This window comes from Cynoglossus semilaevis, chromosome 2, assembly GCF_000523025.1.
Source record: "Cynoglossus semilaevis isolate Cse_v1.0 chromosome 2, Cse_v1.0, whole genome shotgun sequence".
Lineage (NCBI taxonomy): Eukaryota > Metazoa > Chordata > Actinopteri > Pleuronectiformes > Cynoglossidae > Cynoglossus > Cynoglossus semilaevis.
The window spans coordinates 1,096,840-1,121,574 of record NC_024308.1 but is presented as its reverse complement, the minus strand read 5'-3'; the positions used below and the strand labels follow the sequence as shown (position 1 = coordinate 1,121,574).

The window sequence follows — 24,735 nt, the reverse complement described above, 5'->3', positions numbered from 1 at the left end:
CGTTGGCTAACAGTCGTAAATAGCTGCTCACAAGAAGACAAAGAACAAACTTAAACCAAAACGTTCAACTATATATTTTTTCCAATATAGTTTACCTCTGAACTTAATCAGTATAAATCAGTAATAACGACAAATAGGGTAACATTTAATAATTTACACGTGTAGGTACTTTAGCCAAGTAACCTAAATTTTATTATGAAAAAAAAATCTTATCCTGCTACTAATAATAAACGTGTCCTACTGCCATCATCGACTCTATGGTCCAGTTGGTGAACCTGAAAAAACAAAGAGACATTTCTGTCAACATCATTAAAATGCTCCTAAAAAGAACCATGACAAAAACCACAGCAGTAATAAACTGTTGGAGGTTTAATATTAGGCATCGATAAACAGGAGAATTTGTTACAATCAATGGCTTTATGATCAGAAAAGAAAAAAAATGGTTTTGATTAATTTCCTTCAGGTGATATTAAAAGTGAAATGTATGGAAAGGCCTCGATTGAATATAATATACAAAGAAATAATATGGAGGAAATAAATTAACTTTAAAGTATTTCAGAAACAGGTTTTTTTTTAGCAAGTGTCCCTTAAAACTGATGCTTCAGACATTTAAACAATCACAGCAACCACACGTTTTGTAATCAGCATTTTCTTGGGTGCACATACAGCACCAGGTCCATAAAATGCTTCACAAGATTCAACAGAATTTAACATTAAAACTTCATCTTCACTTAATCTGACTCATTAGGGAGCATTATTAGATACTGGTTATTGAGATATTCTGGGGTGTTTCCAGCGTCTTGTAATTTTCAGTATTTTCTCCTGGTCTCATGGCATTTAAAAAAAACAACCGTTGCAACTGTTACTTAAGAGCATGGAAGCAGATGTATGTTGTAGAATATTTCGAAAATTGTGGTTCTTAACAAACGAAAAAAAAGTGAATGCATCTTTAAATGTAGCAGCACTTCATAAGATCGCTCCTCCCGACAGCACTGGAGCCGTCCTCTCTGAACACCAGGACAGAGGGAGACTCCACAGACTCAGTCCAAGCTTTATAACCTCGTCACACACCAGCAATTCAGAAAGTCTAAAATATGTAAACACTTGTTTGTTCATGAATGCAGTCAGGAAGAACTGAAGCATTTTCAGAGGACTGTGTTTTTTTTTTCTTCCTCTGCTTAGATCCCGACAGTCTTTTTCACAAAACCTTTATTGGCATTGAGGACGTGGTAATGCTTCTTTTTTTTTGCAGGCAACAAAACAAATGATTGAATTTGCATATATATTTCATACATGTGTGCTGTGGGATATGCAGGGGGTGGACCTCTGCAGGGCACATTAAGTAGGAACTGTGAAGGACTGAATGGGTATCTGTGCAGAATATCAAAATGACAAATGGAATGATTTCTAGAGTTAAGCCATCAAGTTTATACCCTTGAACATTTTTACACTATTGGCAGAAAAGTAAATAAACAAAAATAGCAATTGGAAATAAAAAAAGGTTATATATTTATATATCCATCATTTGTATATCATATCTGTATATTTATATATAAACAAGAGTTATAACTAGTTGCAGGCAAGCAGAGAATTTCTCCTCTGCCCTTTAAGATTCGTCCGTTCCACAGTTCTAAGGCTGTCAGACTCTCAGAGGGGCCAACAACCTTCGCCTCAGTCATCAGGTTCCCTGAGATGTAGAGCGCTGTTTGCTTTGTCAAGGTTAATGTGATTTGGACACCAACAAAACACTGTTTTCTTTTTTTTAACCCATGTCCCAACGGGGGACCGTGTGTGTGTGTGAAGGAATGGGTGCGGCTCTGGTTTGTCACATGGAGCTGACTGCAGGTGGCGTTGTGAAGCTGACGGAGAGGGTGGAGACATGGAACTGCTCTCATCTCCTGTACGCGCTGACGAGTCTCGCGATGGCTGCGAAAGTCAAGTTTGCTCAAATAATAAGGAGAGGAGAGTCGCCGGACGTCACGTTACAATTTTGATGCGTCCACTATTGGGTTTCATTCATTTCCATGTTGTTGTTTTTCAGTTAAATGCAAAGCTGTGTACACGTTCAATCACCAGTCATTCCAAAGCTCGAAAAGAAAGTGGTTTCTGCAAAAGAGTTCTTATGAAGACTCTGCTGTGTGTGCATGTTTTTACACACACTCGGGGGTGTGTGTGTGTGTCAGAGAGCGTGTTGTCTTCTCAGTGCCTCTGAGAGGCTACTCTCTTTAATAGCGGCTCGTCGTACACCCAGCACTCGCCGTCTTCATGGAAAAGCTGGAAAAAACACATGACCAAAGTAAGACCCAGATTCTCGACAGAATACTGTATATTTCTAGCCACATTTTAAAAAAAATTAAATTATTTTAATAATAAACTAAATACTGTCACTTTTCCAACATTACTCTGGTGAAAATGAGTTGGATTTAGGTTAATATTTGATAAATATTTTTTATCTACTTTTTGAACGTTCTCTATTTTGTGTCATTGATAAGGTCATCAAGAGAAATTTGTAAAACAAAAACCTGTTTAAGTCATTACTTCAATGTTAATATTGTTTTTAAATATATACATTTTACTGTTTTGCAGATGAATCTGAAATTATTCAGTGAGGAATTATTAACACCATTACTGCTCTTTATATGAGGGTAAAACTCACCCTCGTCTCCCACTGCTGTTCGTTTTCCTTCCTCTCTCTTGCCTCCGCTCTCTGTTTCTCCTCTAACCTGTGTTTGGCTTCGGTTGCTGCATCAATGTCTTTGAGCTTCAGGTTCAGAGTCACATCTCGCCACAGTCTGATGTAAAAATGAAAAATAGGTAAAAGTCAAACATACACTTTTAAACAGCATTTTTAAATGGAAGAAGCTTCTGCTCTCACCTTCTGGACTCGTATTCAAGCTGGTCTTCCAGCTTCCTGACCTTCTTCTTTATGATTCCTATCCTCTTAGTGTCTGTGAAGATCGTGTTCTCCTAGAACAACAATATTTCAGGCATTTATTACATTTGATTTTTTCCAGCTTGTGGTAAATGATAATCTGTGACTGTTGGTCACAGTCAGTCTACTCTGACTTACACCAGTCGCCCATTTGGCATACATCACTCCGTTCCATTCTCCTTCAACAGAGCAGAATGACTTCTTGTCATTGGGTGCGCTGGAAGAAAAGTAAAAATAGTAAGAGTTTTAACTTCTCAGTTTTCACTCTTCGACTATTCAAAGAGATATCAAACAGTTCTTACAAGATCTCAGCAGTGATCCTGTGCTTCTTTCCTCCGTAGAAGGGTTTGGTGTGGAACACTATGTTTGCACTGTAGCCAGACTTGGAGCAGGAGATGTTGCACTCACCACCCAGCTCCACCCACGGCACAGTCAAAATCGACCTGCAGATAAAGACTTTTGTCAGTGACGCCAAGGTAAATCACATTCCAAAGACAGTCAGTGACGCCAAGGTAAATCACATTCATATTTCAAGTGGTGACAAAGACAAAGACACACACCTGCCGTATCCATTAGGAAAGGTGAGGATGTAGTGTTCATCGTGCTCCAAACACGACACACAACCTGATACAAAAAAAGAGTGAAATATATTAAAGAAATTCTAACAAAGTAAATGTTTAGTTCAGAGTTCGTTAGAGAAATCCTCTCGTACCTTGGCCGATGTTGTGGACACCTATGGACATTCCTAAGAACTTTGACTTTGTCCAGATGTGAGCGTTGAACTGGATCTTCTTGCTGTAACATTCGGCATAAAATGCAGAAACTAAAGAAAGAAGAAACAAGGTGGAAAATCTCAGGGAGGGTGTAACAAATGAGGATAATGCTCAAAACTCCACACACTGTATGTTCTAAGCACTCACTGGGCGGGTGGTGAGAAACCTGCTCTGCAACAAAACACACATTGTTGGGTGACGACCAGGGAATGGGACCATCAGAGACCGTCTCCTGGAGGACAGAACAAAGTTAGGGTTAAAAAAAAAACACACTATCATTCTGTTGTGTTTGAGAGGTTCATTAAGATTCTCATGAGAGAGATTAAAAAAAAAAAGAAAAAGAAACAAATAAAAATAGCATTTGTTCTTCTTCTTGTTTTCTTCTCGTCATGAACCACTCACACAGGCTCAAAGAGGTTTGACCTTGTTTACATTGGTCAATAAGACGCTGACCACAGATGAACGTGTCCTCACCATGAGTGGTGAAGCATCGTCCGCCTCACTGGGCAGATCCCAGTGACAGTAGAAAACCTCTCCCAGGATTGGATTGTAAGGCTTTTTGGCGACCGAGCCTTTCCTCCCGGCGTGGAAGGCGGACAAGTACCATTTGACCACCTGAACCATTCGCTCCCGAGGCTCCGGCTGCTCCGCGATGCTGGTGGAAATAGGAAGCACAGTTTGATGATTCTCTTTGTTGTTGCTTTTTTTTGTTGAATTTGAAAAAGACAATTTTATTAAAACATAGAAAAGTCCAAAACGGTTCATACCTTACAAACAAATCGGGATGTGCAAAAAAGTCTGCATACATTTCTAATAAAGATCTTCGCTCTAGAATGAAAGTAGGAAGCACCACCTGGGAAACAAAATGAAAAGAGAATTATGAATATATGTTAAAAAAAGAACACGTTCCCACTGGTGTCATGCATACATTATTACACTGCCCACCTTGGTGAGGTCCATGCCCAGACGGACTTGAGAAAGCAGATGCATGATGACGCTTTTGTGCTCCTCCACAGACTCGCCCTCACCATCGTCGTCACGATCGTCGTGGCTGTCAAACATATCTGATGAAAAGAAGCAAAAAATGAAAATGTTTTTCAAGAGGAACACGGTCTCTGCATTTCTGTGTGAGACTAATTTTATTCTCCTGTTTCCCTGAAACTTTATTTATTAGCAGGAAGCTCTCGTCACCTGCGTCTGTGGTTCCATTGGACATGGACGAGTTGAATGACTCTGTGGTGTTGGGTCTCTTCAACACTGTCTCTTCATTGGTCAGAGGTGTCGCAGCTGCAGGACCTGAGGGGCTGAAGACAACAAGAGAGAAGAAAATAGATATAAAAACATGGAAAAGTAACAACCACCTTTATCAAAACAACATTAACTGTTATAAAGGCAGAAGGAAAACAGGGCAGAAGGAAAAAAAGACAGAAGTAAAAATACAAAGGAAAAAGAAGACAAACACGAAAAGAGAGGAAGAAATATATTAAAGAAAATAACAAGAAGAATGATGGATAACAGATAAAGATGTGAAAAGAATAAGGCAGACAGAAATGCTGAAAGAGTCAGACAGCGGGGTAGAGCTGCTTCTTTTTCTTCCTCTCTTGTTTTTGCAGATGCAGCTGAACTGAGCCACCTGTGTGAAGCTGCTAAAAGCACTACATTTACAGCGTTGCTCTCCAATGTCTCAGGCATTAGAGCCACTTCAGGACAGTGACGGCTGCAGCCAGGTGGGGTGGGATGGGGTGGACTGGACCTGCTACTGTACTCACTCTATGCAGTGTTTGGGAGAAGTACTGGTCTGGTAAAACTCGTCGGCATCGTAAAACTCGTCCTCACTGGAGGAGTAGGAAAAATCTGGCACCGAGTGCGAAGGCAGAGGGATGTGAGCCGGGGAGGAGACGCCACTGCTGGGGCCTGAGGGACCACTCCCTGAGAGGAAGGGGGAAAAAAAACCACACATTCAACTAGTGTTGACATAGCACACAGATGTTTTTTTGAGTTGAAAAACTCATCTACAGAGCCCAGTCCAGCAGCAGATGAGCAGCAGCCAGTCTTTAATACAGTAATTGCTTCTTCTGCAGAGCGTATTGACGGCCCTTCTGAGCACGCAGCCTGCCTCCCTAATGCACAGCACAGCGTTTTAATACTGCTGCCTCAGCACACAAGATAAATAGGCAGGAACCTTCGCTGTCTCTCGCCTTTGGACTAGGCTTTTATTTACACGGCACTCTGGCCTGGAGAAGTAAAAACAACAAAGTGCTGCCATATTTTCATATACGTCACACCTGAGTATTCGTCATATTTGTCAAGATCTGCAGAAGGAAAAGGGACATAAGTTGCACCGATTTACAAGGACTCAAGAATAAAGGTTTAATCTGATCTGCTGGTAACACACCTGTGTGAGAGATCATCAACTATTATTGAATTATTAACGAACACTTTGTCTTCATTCGTCAAAGAGGCAGTGAAAGGCAGGAAAATGAAATTAACAAGTTCAACAACAACAACAGATTCGTCAGAAAGTGTTTTTGCTTTAATCGCTCTCAAGACCTAAGATAATGCCCTCTAGTGGCCACAGATGATATGGGGTATATTTTTAATATAAAATTAGAATGTAATAAAATCAGGAAAATACAGTTTTAACTGGCTGAGCTTTTAATACATTTTTCTTTTGAGAAAAAAAAAATTAAAAGGTTTAAATTCTCAGTTTATCTGTCCCGACCAATTTGTGGCTACTGTCTAAACTAAACTAAATTTAGGTGACACTAAAATATTTTAAATACTACAGTAATACTATCCACAATGCTTTTGTTTGTAGTGTCTGTAAAATAATCCAACAAATCAAGGATATAGGGTGACAACAACATAACAACAATGAAAAAACGTAAACTCCACCTGTGCTGTTGGGAGTTGGGGTTTGCAGACTTCCCATGATGGTCACAACAGGACCCACAGGCAACGTGGAAGGTCGTTGGTCTGATTTACACACCTGAGAACCGTCTTCATGCAGAAGAAAAAAAAGGCACATTAATACAAAACTTATGGTGTTGGAAAATCACTCTAGATTTTTAAAAAGCTAAATAAAAGTTAGCTCTAACACATAGAGATGTTACATTTATATAGACTAACCCAAACAAACATGACATTAGTGCAGCATCACCTGATCACAATTAACACAGTTAATTAATCACATTCAGGTAGAAACCTATTATTAATTCAATAATTCGGCAGCACAAAGATGTCATTTTTATAAATATTTTCAAAACATTTGAAATTTATATCAACAGGTAGTAAAGTTGTTTTTTTTGTGTGCAAAGTACAGTACAGTGGACTGAAAACAGCAGGAGGAAAATGTGATGACGTCAATAGAGGGCACTAGAGGGTTTTCAGTTTTTGGTTTAAACTTCAGCTTGATTCTGGGACTACGATGAAAAACCAGGCAGCAGAAGAGATGATTAGGTCAACAACACACACACACACACACAGACACACACACCTGTTGGTAGTGCTGTCTGTGTTGGCATCGTGGTGTCGACTACAGGAGTGTCCAGAGGCGGCTGGAAGATCCCATCTACTGGGTTAATGGTGCTCTGAAGGAATAAACACAACACCGCAGTTAGAGTGGCATAAAAGAACTACCTAAAAAGATAAATCGACTTCTTGACACATCAGCTACAAACTATCTATACTGTAAAGAAAAGAAAAAAATATTCCAGCTGCCAATCACAATAAACCCCAGTCCTTCCACCTTCGAGCTCAGACACTTCCATTCCTCTTCCACAAAAGCAGCTAAAACTGCAAGAAACTGCAAGAAATCTAAACCTGTATTTGAAACCTTTGATTAAATTACTGAGCAAAACATGTTGGAGGCATCAAAAACGTTGGTTGGAAGCATCAAAATCTTTTTTTTTTAAATCATCAATTTGCTTATAAATTACTCATTATACTTATATATTTTTTTTCTTATAAATTACTCATTATACTTATATATGAAAACAGGGTTTTGTAAATGTGGCCACCAGCTCTCTGTGCAGTTTTCATTGATCCCTTCGATGCTGTACTGATGCAGCACACCGACCAATGAAATATATACCTGCTATATGTTATGGGAAGATCAATTTCCTTGACTACACTTCCTGGAAAGAAGTTACCAGGTTTCACCAGTGTGATCAATAATAAATTAACAACAGAGGTGGTCATTTCTCTGCCATCAGAGCCTTCACACACGCTAACTAACCGTGATTGGTGCAGCATGTCTGTACTCTAGACCTTCATTCATCCACAGACAAACTGACGCCAACAACATCAGCAATACGTGTGATGACACAGTGAAATTTATTGACCCTCACATTAAAAAAAACAAACAAAAAACCCACCCCAGGTCTGCTGTGTACACAAATTTGTACACTTGCTTCAGAGTAATCTCTAAATCTCTCTGACTGAGTAAAGGTCACAAAAAAAATCCAAAACACTGCCAGTGTTTCAGTGACTGTAAACAAAGCCTGAGTCCAGTGCAGTGACTATTTTCTCCATTTTACAGATGCAGAAGCAACGCTGCATTTAACTGTTCTTATAACACACACACACGTGTTAGTCAACCACCTATAACCCTTCACATCGCACCGCCTACTGTTCTTAAAAGCCTCAGGAAACGTTTGACATTGATTTTCCTATCTTCCTGGAAGCTATTATGTTTTGCCCATTGTTTATTATATGAATAAGTATTTGTTTGCAAAGAAAAGGCTTAAATAGAATTAGATTAAAAAGAATTGTTGCCTTCAGCTCGCATAAAAACAACATAACATTTGTGTAACCTCAACCCAAAACAAGTCAGAGGTTTTGGTGTCGCTAAACTAACACATTTATTAAACGATGACACAGATGTTGACAGACAGATAGGAAACCAATGTCTTTGAATTGGAAAAGTGTTGAAAAATAAAGCAAATGTGTCATGAGTGAAAACATGCTGACACACAGCACTGAGCTGCTGGTACTGAGCTCAACACCAGGGCAGTGTGGATCCAAATCAATAGTGAATTAGTGGATGAAGTAAAGGTCAAATGAGACGTGCAGACACGTATGTTTGACATGTGCTGTGTGACCTAAGAATGGAGACACTGGCTTTTCATATCTGGAGCGAGCTTGCACACAGACACATTTCTATCTTCACAAAGAAAAGAATAGTTCCCAGCCAATGCATAAATTTAAATTCCAAATTACACCAGATAAGAGTTAATTAAGAGCACAGACATGACAGACACCAGGGAAACAGTTGGAGGCTTTTCTCCAAATAAGATTCCATGCAGTTAAGAGAACCGATTAATCAAAGTTTTTTTTATAGTAGAGAGTAAACAAAGTGGGAAAAGAAAGTTAGCAGTGGCTTTGATTTCCAAATGTCTTGCCATTGACAGAGGTCGTCAAACTTACTATAAGTCCGTTTGCATGATGCTGTTCGTTACTTTGGTCCTTAAAATTTTGAGAAGACAAGGTTAGACTACTGGTGAGAATCATCTTTAAAAAGAGCATCAATCACAGCCGTCTTCAAACCTCTCCCATTCCATGATGTTCACCAACGTCCCACATGCAATAGGTCGTTCATCACACGGAAAAAAAAAACCTCCACGTGGTTCTTATAGATCAGCAGAGACTAATCTACATTAGTCCAGTGTGTCAGATTTGTGGATGTCGGAGCAGAACATATGGTTTTTAACCGTGTTTTAAAGATGAAAATGTGGCCAGTCACAACGTTATTATCTTTTTGCACAAATAAATCAAATGTTGTTCCACAAATTCAGAAATGATCTTATTTTTGATTTTATTTTTTTATTGATTAGTTCTATTAATATATGAAAAAGCTAATATAGGTAGTATAACAGTGTATTTTCAGAAAGCTAATTTGACTGCAATTCACTGGTAACTTCATATTCTGCTTATATAGTTTTAATTAGTCTAAAGTATAAATTTAAGAGCCAAAACAAATGTATACATTTTTGACTTTTTAAAATCTATTTACATTTGGTTCCATGGTGTAATGGTTATCACAAAGAGTGACAAAGAGTCGAGGGTCCTGGGTTTGATTCTCAGAGGAAAAGAGTGATAACAAAGAGTCGAGGGTCCTGGGTTTGACACACCCCTGATGGTGCCTCCCGTGTCAGTTACAAAGACTCACACTGTAAATTTCCCCATCGTCGGGGTAAATAAGGGACTCAGTTATATTATATTATTTAGATACTTTTACTTATTAATCCTTCCCTTTGGGAAATGAAGGAGTTTAAACTTCTTAAAGATTTCTGAAAGACGTCTTTCTTGGCTTTGACGAGTATTCATAAAGATATCTCTGACCGTCTCAGCACTTGAGCGGTGAATGTTACATCTGGGTCTGAGCTCCACAGTCTTCTTTAATCTGGTTTCAAGTCTTACAATCTGGTGCTGCAGCTGGACCTGTGACTGTTACACTATGGTTCTATGTTCAGCACAAAGGGGTTTTTTTCACCTTCACAAAAAAAAGGATCCTGACACCTAACAAACACAAGGCGCAGAAACAATTGCTGCACTTCCTTTTAAATAGTTAAACAGAACAAGTGATGAAACAGATACTTGCAACACCCTCACCACCAACCACACCAGTGAGTAGGGAACTAACCCAGAAACATACACACACACACACACCCTCACACGCACAGCACACCATGCTGAAGAGCACGAGGACAGTGACTGTTAGTGATGTACACCATGCTGAAGTGCACGAGGACAGTGACTGTTAGTGATGTGGTGGGACAGGGACAAGGACAGGGACAGGGACAGGCCTCAGACAGGTACGTTAAAGGAGTTCCAAGTGCATTTACCTTAGCGATTTGCAACAGTACAATGCAGTGCTTGATGGACTCTACCATGCTCTGAAAAGAGAAAAGACAGGATTCACAAACAGCCAAACTTGAAGACAACATGATTTAAAAAAAAAAAGTTGTGACTTACACATGTGGTCTCCTTCAAATTTTCTATTTTCTGTAAAGAGAAAACACACAACGACATCACTTGACCATTAAAAAAGAAGCTGGAAAAGGTCACTGTTACTCATCTTTGACACACCCAAAAAAACCACAGTGGGCGGACAGGTCATCATGACAAACAGTGAGTGTTAATGACAAAGAGGAAGTGAATGGATTCAGTTGAGAAACAATAGACAATGAAACTGACACCCTGAAAAAAAAAACCCTAAATCTCAACAGCCTTCGTTGTTGTAGCTAATAAAGACATTTTTACTGAGATACTGAAGTTAAAAACAGTTGTAGCTAATGAACACATTTTTACTGAGATACTGAAGTTAAAGTTGAGACAACGTTAAGAGACTCATTTCAAGTACGTGGGAAACTGAGGAAACCAACTGCAGCCATTTAAAAAAAAGAAAAAAGAAAGATTCAATAATCAGCTGTTGCTGTCTGTTTCTTTATCAGTGCAGTAATTCACGCCTACAGAGTGAGCAAACTCATTCGACCACTAACGATAACTGATCTTACCTTCAAACACTGCACGTTATCAGACAAATGGCACGGAGGATTCACTTAAAAGTCGCCAACGAGTTTAGAAATGTGAAAAAAACTCTCTTGGTTTCCTTTGATTCACTGATCGCATCAAAGGCAGGAAACGTTGGCGTGTCTTTTATTAAACACTAATAAACCATAGCTTTAGAAAAAAAAGGCATATTATTGAAAAAGAGAGTGTTAGCATTTTCCAATGTGGTAAATTTGACAATAACACAGAGCACACTGACGCCTTTCTGTTTTTCCTCTCTCTCTTAAACTTAGATTAAAACCTTTCCACTACTGCAAGACACAAATGAATGACAACGTAAACATGGAGCAGAAAGGCCGGGAGACAAGGACGGAGACGCTGTGCTGGTACTCACTCTACGTGATTCATCTTCTTTGCAGTCCTTGATCTTTTCATCAAACAGCTGTGTGAAAGAAACAAGTGCAGCAACATGAGCTGAGCTGAACACAGAGTGAAGAATAAAAGCATAAAAACGGTGACTCTGAAGAGAGCGTGTCACGTTATATAGAGCTGCTTCTAATACAGTCAAAGTATCACAGCCGACTTCTGCTTTATCGAACAGACTGTCAATAACACGAGATGGACCAAAAGAAGAAGAAGAAGACGGTGATTTATAATCAGAGTCACAGCGAGATTCTCCACATACACTAGAATATAATCTAATCTAATTTCTTATTTCATTCTAGAAGATGTAAAAAATCTACTTTACCTCTGAACCCAAACACTTCCAAATAAATGGCACACACAATCAAAACTGTCAATTTGACGAAGAGTGAATTGTTTCTTACCTTTAACTGGTCTATTAGAATCTGCAGGTAGGCATCAGCTTCAGCGAGCTTCTTATCAAAGTCCTGAACACTTGGAACTAATCCAGTCTCGGCCTCCTGGAGGTTAAAAAAAACAAAAAAACAAAACTGAGGACTGGACAGACTAAAGACTACAGTCCAGACATAACTGCTGGTGAGTAAACACCTGTCTGTGATAAGACAACAGACAACTGTAGTAAATCAAACAAACGGTTGAAATTCCAATTTTAACCTCATTCACTTTTTCATCTTCATCCTCATTTAATCTGGGGCCAAAAAAAGAAGGTTTTAACACGGTGTAGTCACTGGAATAACAACAGAAGGTTTTAACTCATTTTGAACACGGTGTAGTCACTGGAATAACAACAACAACAACAACCGTACTCCACAAGGTCCTAAATGTTAAACACATTTGTTTGACCAGTGACCTCTCCTTCACACCAGATACATGGTCAGGTGACCAACCATGCAGTAAAACACGCAGTACTGTTCAGTGTAATTACTGCGACACAGGCCTTCAACTAAAATGGATCACTCTGTAAAAGAAAACAGTGATTTATAAACTGACACTGGCTGTTGAAACGAACGGGAAGTAAGTCCGCCTTTTATCAAAGCACCTCTGATGTTTCCGTTGTTTCAGACCGGCTGCTCCGATGACTCCTGTGTCGTCCGTAGTTTGACAAAACTTTACTCTGTGTTAGTGACACCTTCATGGGGATGTGGAGAAAGGCCATTGAGTAAAAAAACAAAAATCCCACAAGCTCCAGTCTGAGCTCAGTTATAATTCACTGTAGAATACAGTGAATTATAACTAATGTACACGGACACTTTGTAGAGCACGGTGTCGGAGGTTACTCAGTAGCCAGGGAGCCTGGCTAACTGTTAGCTAACGGCACTTCGACAAGATCAAAGGTGATTCAATCGTCAGCATAACGGAGAAAAGAAAAAAACAAAACTCCACACGGCTGACGACATGAGCACTTGAGCAAAAAAAAAAAAACAAACAAAAGAAAAAGTAATATTACTCCTGTAAAAAATGCTTGTCAAATGTAGAATTAAAGGAAAACTTTCACTAAAGCTCAGGTGTGTTTTATTTGTTTATCTAGACATTTTAAATCGATCCTGTCCTATAAGAAATACCACACCATGATGTCGGGGATTCCAGTTCTACTCAGTTTCTAAAATATTCACAGACATCTGACACTCCGCTGCTCCGACTGGTTCTCCTGAACAGACTGTAAACAGACTGTAAACGTACAGTCATTATATCAAACACTTCCTGTTTTTACCTCAGTCACTCAACACAGATCCTACAAACAACAACAGAGCTCTTTCACCTTTCTCCTCCTCCCCCCCCACACACACACACAGTGACCCACTTTAAACTGCCTAAACCACTGCAGTAAAGTGTGGTGTTTGTGTTTTTCTACTCACTGGTTGCCTTTCTCCAATGGACATGCCGTATCAAAGTGTCAACATCTCTCCCATCAGGCCACGCAGCCTGAGTAAGATGGCTCTCCTTCCTTTCAGTGACTTTTTTTATGGTTGTTTTTCCTCTAACTACTGTAACAATTCTTTTTTTAGCAGTGAAACAGTTGCTGTTCTTTCTCTCTCCTCCCTCAGGCCAAAACGGTAAACTCCCTCCTCGGTATTCCCTTCACTGCAGTCTCCCACACTGTGCGTTCACTCGGTGGTGAGTCCAGCTTTGATATATATCCTTCAGCTGCAGTTATCAGCTTAGTGTTTGGTATGAGGCAGTGCTGACTTAATCCTGGACCCTCCCTGTCTCCCTCCCTCTCAGGGCAGGAAAGCCTCACTTCCTCTCATGTCAGACAGAAGAGAAACACACAAAACGGCACCACTCAGAAGGACAAGTATAAGAGCTTCACCGATTGGCTCTTCAGGACAACATTCGGGTTGATCCAACAAGCTGGTCTTCGATTGGATAGAGCTAGGTCACATGACGCCTGAGCATGTGTGTCAGCGCACCGATGCAAGCAGGCACACGTAGCACATTAGGAGTGTTTCACACAGGAAGAGGAGGGAGGGAGGCCACTGGGTAAAAAATATTGAGTTTTAGAGAGGAAAAGTAAGAGGCTGGTGGAAAGATCTGTGTGAGGTGTGGTGATGATGTCACGGAACAAGGGCAGAGGGTTGGCTGGACAGCAGGGGGAAAAACTAAAAGGCAGTGGTGGGGGAGTGGCCAAGAAATTCATTCTAATTACATCTATTTTTCCTTCTGTTTCATAGAACTTATTATCACACAAAACACAAACAAAAAAAGTGTAGCATGGGGGGAGAAGGGGGGTTAGGGGGGCATCAACCACCTCATGTCTGTCACTTGAGAGAGAAAAACGTGACATTAGTGTTGAGCTAATGCTGTGACGACTCCATGGCCTTGTGGGTAATAAATGACTGACCTCTAGTGAGTTGATGTGGTCATTAATATTAGACATAGTACTTTGTTAATTATCACACGACGATGCTACACAATGTATAAATAAAAAATTACTAGTAGGTTTATCCCTAATCATATTCTTATTTGTGTACTCACAGAGAGTACCAATACTAATACTTTACAACGTTAGGGAATGCGACTGGGAAATGGTCAACACACCAAGTAGGAACGTACTTATCAGAAGGCTATTTCAAGTTTAAAAAGACACTAAATGTTTCCATGGCAACAGTCTTTAAACTGACACTGTCGTCATATTAAACAATCAATAAAACCACGGATAAAATAAATACAAAATAAATACAGAACTACAACTACAATATAAAAACAGAACTAAAATTAAACGTTCTTCATTTCAATTAAAAACAAATATATGAAACCAAACACTGGCTCCAGTAAAGACAGAGTCCTTTAGACTGTGTGACGATATTTTCATGTATCAACTAAACAAATAACACATGGACAATGTCGTCAAATAACTCACAACAAAGTGACCTTGTAAAGTGACCCATCTTTCCACTGTGCCGTGGATGTAAAGAGAAGTTTTATCAACTGGCTGAACTGCAGTAGCGAAACACAAAACACTCACTGACAGATGCGCAGCTGCCTACAGTAAAAAGACATTAAACTATTTGGATGCTGGACTAGTACGTGTTTTTTTTAGTACAGATACTTGAAAGAAGTATCTTCTGAAACCATCGGTCGTCGGTGCATCTGTAAAAACTAGTCGTCCAGTTTGATGAAGTGAGACTAAACTGATCAAATATAATGTCATCCAATGCATCCAAAAAAGAAAGTTAAAACATAGTTAACATTTGGCCAACAACATTTCCTAAATATGAGGCCTAACAAAGATTTTGTGAACATAATTTAATGACCATTAGAAATCCATAATCTGAAACATCAGAGTTTCTCAATCGATGAGTTTTAACGTATGTTCATGAGGGCGGTTTAGAAAAAAAAAAAAGGTTAGAGAATGCCGTATGTTTTACCAACTGTTTGTTCACATTTTCAGTTCTGTATGGTAATAGTTTCTATACCTCATGCAAAACAGATTAAAAGTCGGCAGATATTACCAGGCCACTGAGCCGGGGACTGAGCCCTCGGGCAGACTTTTGTGTAAATATACCAGGTGGATTAACTGCACAACACATGCAAAGTCTAAAGAAGCAAACAAGCTTACGTACTCGGAGTTGGAGGGTGTGACGCAGGATGGTTCCCTCTAAGGCATGGATCCACTTCTCCCGCTCATCTGCATCTCGGGCTGAGGGTTAAAAAAAAAAACAAAAAAAACACACACACATTCAATGAAGCAGGTTCACAGGACACACATCAGAAATGATTTGTGTAGAGGACTAATGATGTAAACATGAAACAAGAGAACAATGAGTCATTTTTTAATTTGACCAAAGTTTTAAAACATAATCCAGGTTAATATGCAGAAGGAGAAACAAAGCAAGTGAAACATAAAGAAAATCACTGAAAAAAAACCCCACTCACAACAAGGTTAAAAATAGTCACTATTTCAATGATGGAAAATATCAACAATCAAGTCATATTTCCTGCTCTTTTGTAGCACTGTATTTACCATCAACATGTTACTTAAAACAATGGGTCAAATACAGTATATTCACAAAGGCGTCAACCTCCCCATCAACATGTCACTTAAAACAATGTGTTAAATACAGTATATTCACAAAGGCGTCAAACCCTTACTCGGCGTCAAACCCTTACTCAGACCTGGAGTTACATCATTCTAGGAACCTGTACCATTTTGTGCGACTGAAGTGGTTGAAGTCACACCCCGGCTTCAGACAGAAAACAAACAGACTTTCAGTGACATTAAACAATGACCCACTGCAGGCCTCAGGACATGCACAGAAAATGACATAATGGGTTTGAAGTCATAGGTGCAAAAAAAAAAACGTGTTTGACAAATAACTTCACCACTGCTTCACGGTGAATGTGGAAACACATCAGAAACAAAATACAGTCCTGCAGGCTGTGGAGGAACGTCGTAAAATATACGGCACTGAACTGGCAGGCGCAACTTCACATCCTGTGTAAGAGTCATTTTTGATTGAGTTGGAAACATGACGGTGCAGTAGATGGAATGGCTGCTCTCGCTGAGAGGCTACAGCACAAAAGCTTTTAAAGACATTAAAAAGAAACAGAGGCTCTGGCCAATCCACTCAGACAGCGCCTCACTGCTCTCTCACTCACCCCCCCCTCAGTCAGAGCAGATTACACAAGCTGATGATGTTCTCCTCCATACATAGTGTGTGTGAACAGTAGGCTAACAGGGCTGTTAATATACATCAGCTAAGATGACGAGACAGCGTCACAGGTTCAACGTTCAATTTGCTTTAAGGTATGACCAGATTGTCAATGAGCCAGTCGGCCAATCACACGAGGAGACACTTAATTTAAATAGTTAACAAATTTAACAGGGACTGCATATATTTACAAGTATTTGAGTCAAACAGCTAGGTTTAAGCTGCTCATTTCCCTGGTAAATTCCTGTTACAAAATTAGAAAAAAATCCCAATCATTCAAAGGTTTGTGGCCTTATTTCTCTGACTCGTATCCTGTTAATGAGAACCTAGACAAGAGTATTAAAACAGACTGAAATCACACCAACAACAAAGTTTATATATCTCAAATAAACCTCATCTTCTATATGTAGTCAATAAATGTAAATGTCACAGATAAAATTCACTTGTCCTTTACGGTGTCTTTAAGACTCTTGTCACATGCTTTTTTTTGTGTGGCTAAAATAAAATTTAACAGAGAAACAAAAGGTCACCAGGCTATTTTAAACTAGCAACAACATTTCACACCACGTTTTATGAGGCTGGTGAAAGTGCAAACGGTTCCATGGCCAGTTTAACAAATGATATCTAACAAAGACTGCATTTGTTCCAAATGACAGGGAGAACAGTTCATGTGGATTGCAGAAATGTATAATTCCCTTGTCTTCATGCATATTATCATTAAATGGAACAAATTTTACATTTAGGGACATTTTGCTGACGTCACATAGACTGTAGAACTGTTCAATTTGTACAAAGTACAAAAAGTGACCCCAACATAAACAGTACAGTCCAAATGTTCTACAATTCCAGCAAGCAATGTTGACTCCCCCAAACCCTCCACTGCTCAGTCAGGAAGTCAGGCAACAAACGGTCTCCAAAACTTAATTAAATGCTGTATTTCTTCTTTGAATAAAATACTTTAGAGAGATATTCATCCTCCTTTTTGTGTTCAAACCATTGCATGACTTCAAGCAGTTCAAAGTTAGACAATTCATTGAAATAAGTTGTATCCCTGGAAAAACACGTTCAAAAATCCTAGTATTATCTACAGCTTTATTTGAGTGACACTGCAACGACTACGACGATAATAAACGCTGATATGTTGTTGTCAACGTTAGCAGCGATTTAGATGGATGGAAACACATGAACTCATCCCCAGGTGTCTGGGTCGACTGAACCACGTGGGCTCCACACACACACACACACACAGACACTAGACTTCGATTTGATCATGATTAGGTTCAGTCAGCAGCCTGTAAAAGTGAGCTGTAGACTGATGGGGTAGAAGAAGAAAGGTGGGACACTGATAGCTGTCGTTGACAAAGAGGGGAACGAGAGCATAGGGGGTAAAAAGAGGGGAAATAGATGGGGGGGGGGGGGGGGGGGGGGGGGGGTCGGGGTTTCCAGTGGACACCCACAAGGGGGAAGAGGAGCTGATGAATAATGAATGCATCTCTAAATAGAAAGACGGTAGAGAACTGCAGTGGAGGTTCACACAGTGGGTGGTCAGCAGTGAAAAAAACACGGCAACCTGTGAGATGAGCTGCCGTTACGAAAGGAAGAACTGGACTTTGTGATACAACAAGGTCATTCTTTGCTCCAAATGGGATACAGTTTAATCCTTGGAAACTGTTCATATTGTCTGGAAACAGACGGCCTTTTAAAGATACAAGTATCAACAAACAGGCTCTGATTTCCACTGTCCTTTACACACTGGCATCCACTCCACGGTTAAACCAATAATATTATGTTATATAATAATATTATGTACATAAAAACAGTGACTAAAGTAGTAACTTTAGTCACGATCACGTAGAGTGTCATGAGTTGATCCTAATACGTCTCCAGGTGTGTTTACTGTTTTCAAATATTTGTAGTAGGTCTGTCCAAACTTAGCTGTTCTTCTTAAAACCTGACGATATTCCTGCAGGCTGCTCTGAAACCATGGTTAGTCACAGACAAATGTATGTTTCTGATGAGTCTAACTGTCTTATGAACTTTCTTTTGTTTAAACAAACCCCATGACTAAAAGACAAAACTTGTCTAAAAAATGTTTCTGTGTCAGGAACATTTAGTCAGCTGACAACTGGGATAAGATTATATAAAGATAAAATACAGTTCACCTTCCACTGGGTAATAACTTCTAAAACTTCAGAACAAATATAATACTCCTGTGCTGTTTATGGTTAATATTTCAGATAATAAAGTACAGTGTTATCTGAAGAACAGAAGTCTGTTTACTCACAGTGTTGTACAGGAAAAACACATTATAGTTATTAAAACATTTTGTATATCTTTATTCTAACTGGAGTCATTTGTTGTGTATTGTCATATGGTTAAATTTAAAAACATTTAACCCTTTTTGTTCTGCACTGACAGTTGCTTCTAGTATCGTCTCACATTTGTATTTCCACAATAAATCCTGCAGAGCATCATGTTGCCCCATTCTTAGTCGTGCGTCTTACAATCTGACACAGCATTCCATCCACATCCACTCTTGTTATTAAAAATAATTTAGGTGCAGCCAGGACGAACAGCTAACAACAGGACAGATATTTGACTACATGGGACACGTCACACTGGACACAGACTGTCTGACTGTCTGACTGACCAGTCGGGTCAAAGTTCACACTGGACACAGACTGTCTGTCTGTCTGACTGACCAGTCGGGTCAAAGCTGTGAACTGTCCTTGAACCACCATGGCAAACCAACTCACTCATGTGTGACAAAGCACACTGCTCCACCCTGACTGTACATCCCAGAACACAAACAAACAGCGGCTGCATTCCATCCCCTCATTCTGGACTGGCATGCATGCTGACTGTGAGACGTGCATGGTTTTTTTTTTTTTTACCTTACCCTTGCGTTTGTAGAACCACAGCATACAGCTTCGGAACACAGACATGGGAGAGGGCATGGAGGTGGTGTGAAGGGTGGGGGGTTCATGGACTGTGGATGTTGACCCCCAAGGAGTAGGTTAAATGATGGGTGCAGCTGGTGAAGTGTAAAGCTTTTCAGTGTTGCCAATTCTTTTTTTCCTTTTTTTTTTTTAGCGGACGGACAGATGGTACAGAGATGAAGGAAAGGTAAAAGAGGTTAGTTAAAGACCTGGTGATGTGATGGGAGTAAAACTGTGCTGTGCTGGATTGGACAGCTCCCTGTCAAAAAGGAGGGAAGTGCTGGAAGGACAGGAGGGAGGGGGGGTAATGCTGTAGCTCCGAGCCAATCCTGTCCCTACGAAGTAAAGCGTGAGCGACGGCAGCGGTGTAACCCAGGGCGAACGGCAGAAGTAACAAAAGAATCTAAGCTCAGCTTCCAAGTCAGCAGTATTCCCTTATTATTCCCAGAGGCTCGTCTGCACACGGAAGTCTTCCTCCTCAGCCACAATCAGGAGAAAAAAAAAAGCCTTACTTGCTCGTTCAGTTCCAGAGGAATTTGTTTAGCCTGCAGTGGAGCTAAATTTTGATTATCAACAGAAATACATTTCACTCCAACGTCTCAGCTTTTGGAGCGCATCCATTGGAAAGGAGGCAAGAATGCGCACGGTGTGCTTTGACATTGTTTGAATGCCTGTGTGCATGTGTTTCCTGCAGTTAGAGCAGACCAATCCAAGTCTTAAAAAGGTGGGGAGAGAGAAAGGCATGAGTGAGAGAGGGAGAGATAGAGAGTGAGATAGAGAGAGCTGGAGAGAGAGAAGGAAGAAGGCAGAAAGAACATAAGTGAGGGACCAAAAATACAGCAAGGAAGGACAGAAAAAAGAGATGCAAAAGAAAATGACAACAAAGAAAAGGTGGTGAGTTTACAGAGGGCATAATTAAAGAGAGCAGCTCACCTTGAAAATGGAAAGTCTTCTGGTCCACAGTGATCGTGAAGGTGCTGTCGTCCTCGTCATCAATGCCGATCACAGCTCCCTAGGCACAGAGAGAGAGAGAGTGAGAGAGAGTGGGGGGCGGGGGGGAAGAGAGAGAGGACACGTCATACTCCACTTTTGGATTTTCCCCTCATGCCTTCCTCATGTTCCTGCTGCATTGTCATCCAGTGTCATCTATAATCTACCTTCAATCCATCTTTCTCTATCTTTGGCCACAGCACCTTTTGACAATCACACACACACACACACATACATACACACACACTCACGCTCGTATGGTTTCAGTCTTACATGATAGTGGAGGGAGGCGGTAGAGTTAAAAGGGAGAGCGGCAGGGCTGGGAGGAGGGATAGAGACCCTGGGGAGCAGCAGCGAGCAGGCGACTGCAGAGATACTGGCCTGGCTGTTGACTGGGGCAATTACTCCTAGCAACAGAAGCAGGGTGTATGACTCACAGCTTCCTTATACACCCAAATCCACAAACCACTGGGTCTGCAATAAATTACATGGTGTAATAGAGTAATAAAATAAAAGAGAGCCGATATATGTTGGGGTGATACTTACGGTGTTAAATACTAACAATAAAAGCTGTCAAACCTGGAACGTTAACAGTAATAATCGATTTTTGAAATCAATCAGATTAAAAATTAAATGTAACGGGAAGAATGAATTACACAGATAATTCCCATCCACAGAGAAAAATGTTTAATTTCACAAAAACACCTGAACATCTAAACACCCAGCATGCATCTGTGGAGGTTTCAACTTCAGGTCTACAGGTTGAAGTTCCACAAACCAGTTAGCTTTATTTATAATGAATTGTAAATGTTTTATCATAACAAAGTGAATTTTGAAGTCCCATTCATAACCACTTAAACTTTTACCATTTTAGTAAGTTATTGTATAGTAATGAAACGGAATTCAGGCTAAATTTAAAAAAAATATAACAATAAATGTTCAGAACCAGATTATTTTTTTTATTATTGTCCTGAAACCTGTGACCTTTGCGAGAACAATAGTGCATCCTCTTATTAGGTACTTTCAGGAGATACTTCCTCTGCCGTAAGGTAAGGCCTCAGAACAGGTTTCTTTCACTTGTGCTTTTTTTTTTTTATTTTTTTTATTTCATGGGACGTTTGTGTCACACATCACTATGGAACACCAGGCATGCAGATGTCATGGAGTTGACAATAACATGTACAGGGAGAGTCTGATGATGCAACACTGATGTGTTAACATGTCTTTTCCACTTGTGACCAAATAGGGACACAGTGAGAAGGGTTTCATCATAGATGAAGAGGAGCATTTTAACTTTAAAGAACAGAAAAATATCAAATCCCAAAGGCAGACGTTACAGCAACCAAACACTGGTTCTCCCGAGAGGGAGGAGAGTTCGTTACTCTTGTACCAGAGGGGCCGATGTATTTCATTCTGTTTTTCACATTTTACCACCTATTCCTTTTCATAAAGGTCACCTTTTCAAGACAGGGTAAAATACTGTTATGTTTATCTACGTTGGACGGAGCCAGTCGCAAACCTTTTCCCTTTTTGTTCACAGCAGTTTTTCTGCCATCGTGAATCCGTTGAGTTACATCACCACTAATAAAGCACCAGACATGACTTCACCTTATCTGAGCTTTACAGAATGGTTTAATATAATGTCATCTTCGTGTTGATCTCTTACATTTGTTTGTACATTTTCTACTGGCTGTTTCATACTAACCATAGCTCAGTGGTTCATATTTTGCGGTCAGGACGCTGACCTTTACATTATGTTGGATTGAGATGCTTTTACTTCTGCTCTGTGAAGGTTAACTGCAGGTTCTGTAATTTCCTCTTTTCCTCAACAGGCTTTGTCTCATCAATCTGGTGTTACAGGACAATTAATGTTACATATTTAACAAAATCATAGAACAGGTCAAATCTGGTGTTACAGGACAATTAATGTTTTATTATAATTTGTGCAAATAAAAATTACAATCAAAAGTTGTGTCTCCTATTTTTAAAATGTTAGATCCACTCCAGACATATATTGTCTGCTCTTCCTGCAAATAGAACCTTTATTTATGTAGTGATTATTCAGGACAAGTGCAGGAACCACAGAGTCAACTGCTTCCATCTAGTGGTCATTACTATGTACAGAACAAAAAATCATTAAGGCTCCATTTACTGCAGGCAAAAGTGGCACAACCCGTTTTTTGCCCATATGTGATGTTATATTTGTTAGTAAAACAAAGTAAATAAGTGAGGAATAGAAATCCATTTTTTAAAAACCAACACAGGCCACTTTCATATGTGGCTAATTAGATAGATGCCAAAATTATTTTCCATAGCCAGGGTACATTGCAAATATTAATAGTAGATTAAATGAGCAATTCAGTGGAACTAAAACAATTGCCAAAGTGTGACTTGCTCCCCAGACAAGAGCTTGCTTTTTACTTCTGTAAACACAGCTGTGATGTCATGTGTTCTTCGCATACAGTCCATACAATGTTCACAACTTGGGTTCTTACCCTGAGTCGGACACAGCCTCTTCTGGAACCCCGCATCATTTTGTCCTTTGACTGCAAATGACAGAACAAATGAGTAGTTGTAAGTTGTTGTTGCAAAAACAGACAATAGGCTCATTTTAGTTTTATGGAATTAAAATATTTAGGAGTAAATAAAGATAATTGTATTGGCTGGAGGAAGAAGCACTGTTGAAACCACTGTAATGGTATCATTTACTAAACACTGATAACGACTTCATTTCAATGGACACAGTCACTGTATCAATTGAAATGAAGTCATGGTGACCTTTGCCTAAGTTAGCTATTGTAAATCATGCTAGTAAGTGTTGGGAAATGTGCAGAACTGGTGAACAGTGTTCATTAGTGTTTAGTGGTGTAATGTTAGGGTTATGATACATCACTAGTGAAGGGTTAAAACTCTAAAAAAAAAACCAGAGCTATATGCTATATTGGGCCATTTATTAAGCTGGATTCTGCATGTTAAATATTCTTAGTAACTTGGATCAGAAAAAACTAACTATCAAGGGTTTTTTTACATACATCTAAGGAGCATATCAGGTATTAAGGTTTTTTTTTACATACATCTAAGGAGCATATTTGACCACAGTGATCACTTCGGGCGTTGCATCACATTTCGAAATAACACGATTATTTATTGTATTGCCTTACATGCTTATAGTGAAACCAAATGCGTTTAGCACAACACAATCAAATGCAGTAATATGGTTTACCCAGAATAAGGACAACTATATTTCCAAACTGACTGTAGGCATGTCGTTATTTTACACTAATCAATGCAACGTTCCAACAACAAAAAAACAACTTACAATTGGCAGTCTCTTTTTTCCTACGAAGTATCTTTAGCGTTTGGTCTAACGGTCCAACAACTCCCGCAGACACTTAACGAAATCAATGATATAATACACGTTTTACTTCGTGGTTTGTATATTGAACGAAGCATTATTTTGGGTGTGTTTGTGTCATTTCTGCTGTTAGCTAAGGAAAGCTAGCTGCATATACGGAAGTAGAAAGAAACCGGAGACACTTGATTGGTCAGATGGCAGGGAGGCCCATCGCTATTAGTCAACGGTCAGGTCCGTCACTGTGAGGACCCGCCTTTTTGTATCAGCTGAGACAGGGCCCTACTCCCACTCGACATGACACCCAGCGGCAACTTAAGAGTCTCTATAACCGCCTAAGCGGCTCTGTTTGGCGCGTACAAACAAAGGGATTCACGTACCGTGTAGTAAGAGAGCAAGCCGGCATTGTAGTCCAACACAAACCAACGATATTGCCACCCTTTCATGACGTTCGTCCACTTGCTTAGCGGTCCCTCCATGATGGACGCCATCTTTACGACTGGCTACGGTTAGGGCGGAGTCGGATATGGAGTAACCTGGCGTCACAGCGACACAGCCACAGTGCTGCTGCCGTGGGGGAAGCGCAGGTGTTTTTTTTAAATAATTTTTATCAAATATTGATAACTGTTGACATTATTTTTAATTTTATCAAATATTGATA

General features: G+C 39.8%; 1 protein-coding gene across 5 annotated transcripts; it reads right to left on the bottom strand.

Moving 5' to 3' along the window:
• Nucleotides 1-354: 354 nt before the first annotated feature.
• On the bottom strand, nt 355-24,599 carry osbpl9 (oxysterol binding protein-like 9). Of its 5 annotated transcripts, none has more exons than XM_008330063.3 (24): nt 24,455-24,599; nt 23,218-23,268; nt 20,666-20,744; nt 15,705-15,781; nt 12,045-12,140; nt 11,612-11,659; nt 10,681-10,710; nt 10,551-10,601; nt 9,133-9,171; nt 7,202-7,295; nt 6,601-6,705; nt 5,475-5,634; nt 4,897-5,009; nt 4,651-4,769; nt 4,473-4,558; nt 4,180-4,360; nt 3,853-3,937; nt 3,645-3,755; nt 3,493-3,556; nt 3,235-3,375; nt 3,071-3,149; nt 2,876-2,967; nt 2,657-2,792; nt 355-2,274 (listed from the first exon to the last, which is right to left on the bottom strand). In XM_008330063.3, exons 1-24 carry the CDS (start codon nt 24,563-24,565, stop codon nt 2,200-2,202), a joined length of 2,223 nt encoding a protein of 740 aa, XP_008328285.1. In that variant the 5' UTR covers nt 24,566-24,599; the 3' UTR covers nt 355-2,199. The 5 variants fall into 5 exon arrangements, with proteins under 5 accessions (XP_008328285.1, XP_008328301.1, XP_008328294.1 ...); XM_008330079.3 differs by lacking the exon at nt 24,455-24,599 and adding an exon at nt 24,042-24,060; XM_008330072.3 differs by lacking the exon at nt 9,133-9,171.
• Between the last annotated feature and the right edge of the window lie 136 nt (nt 24,600-24,735).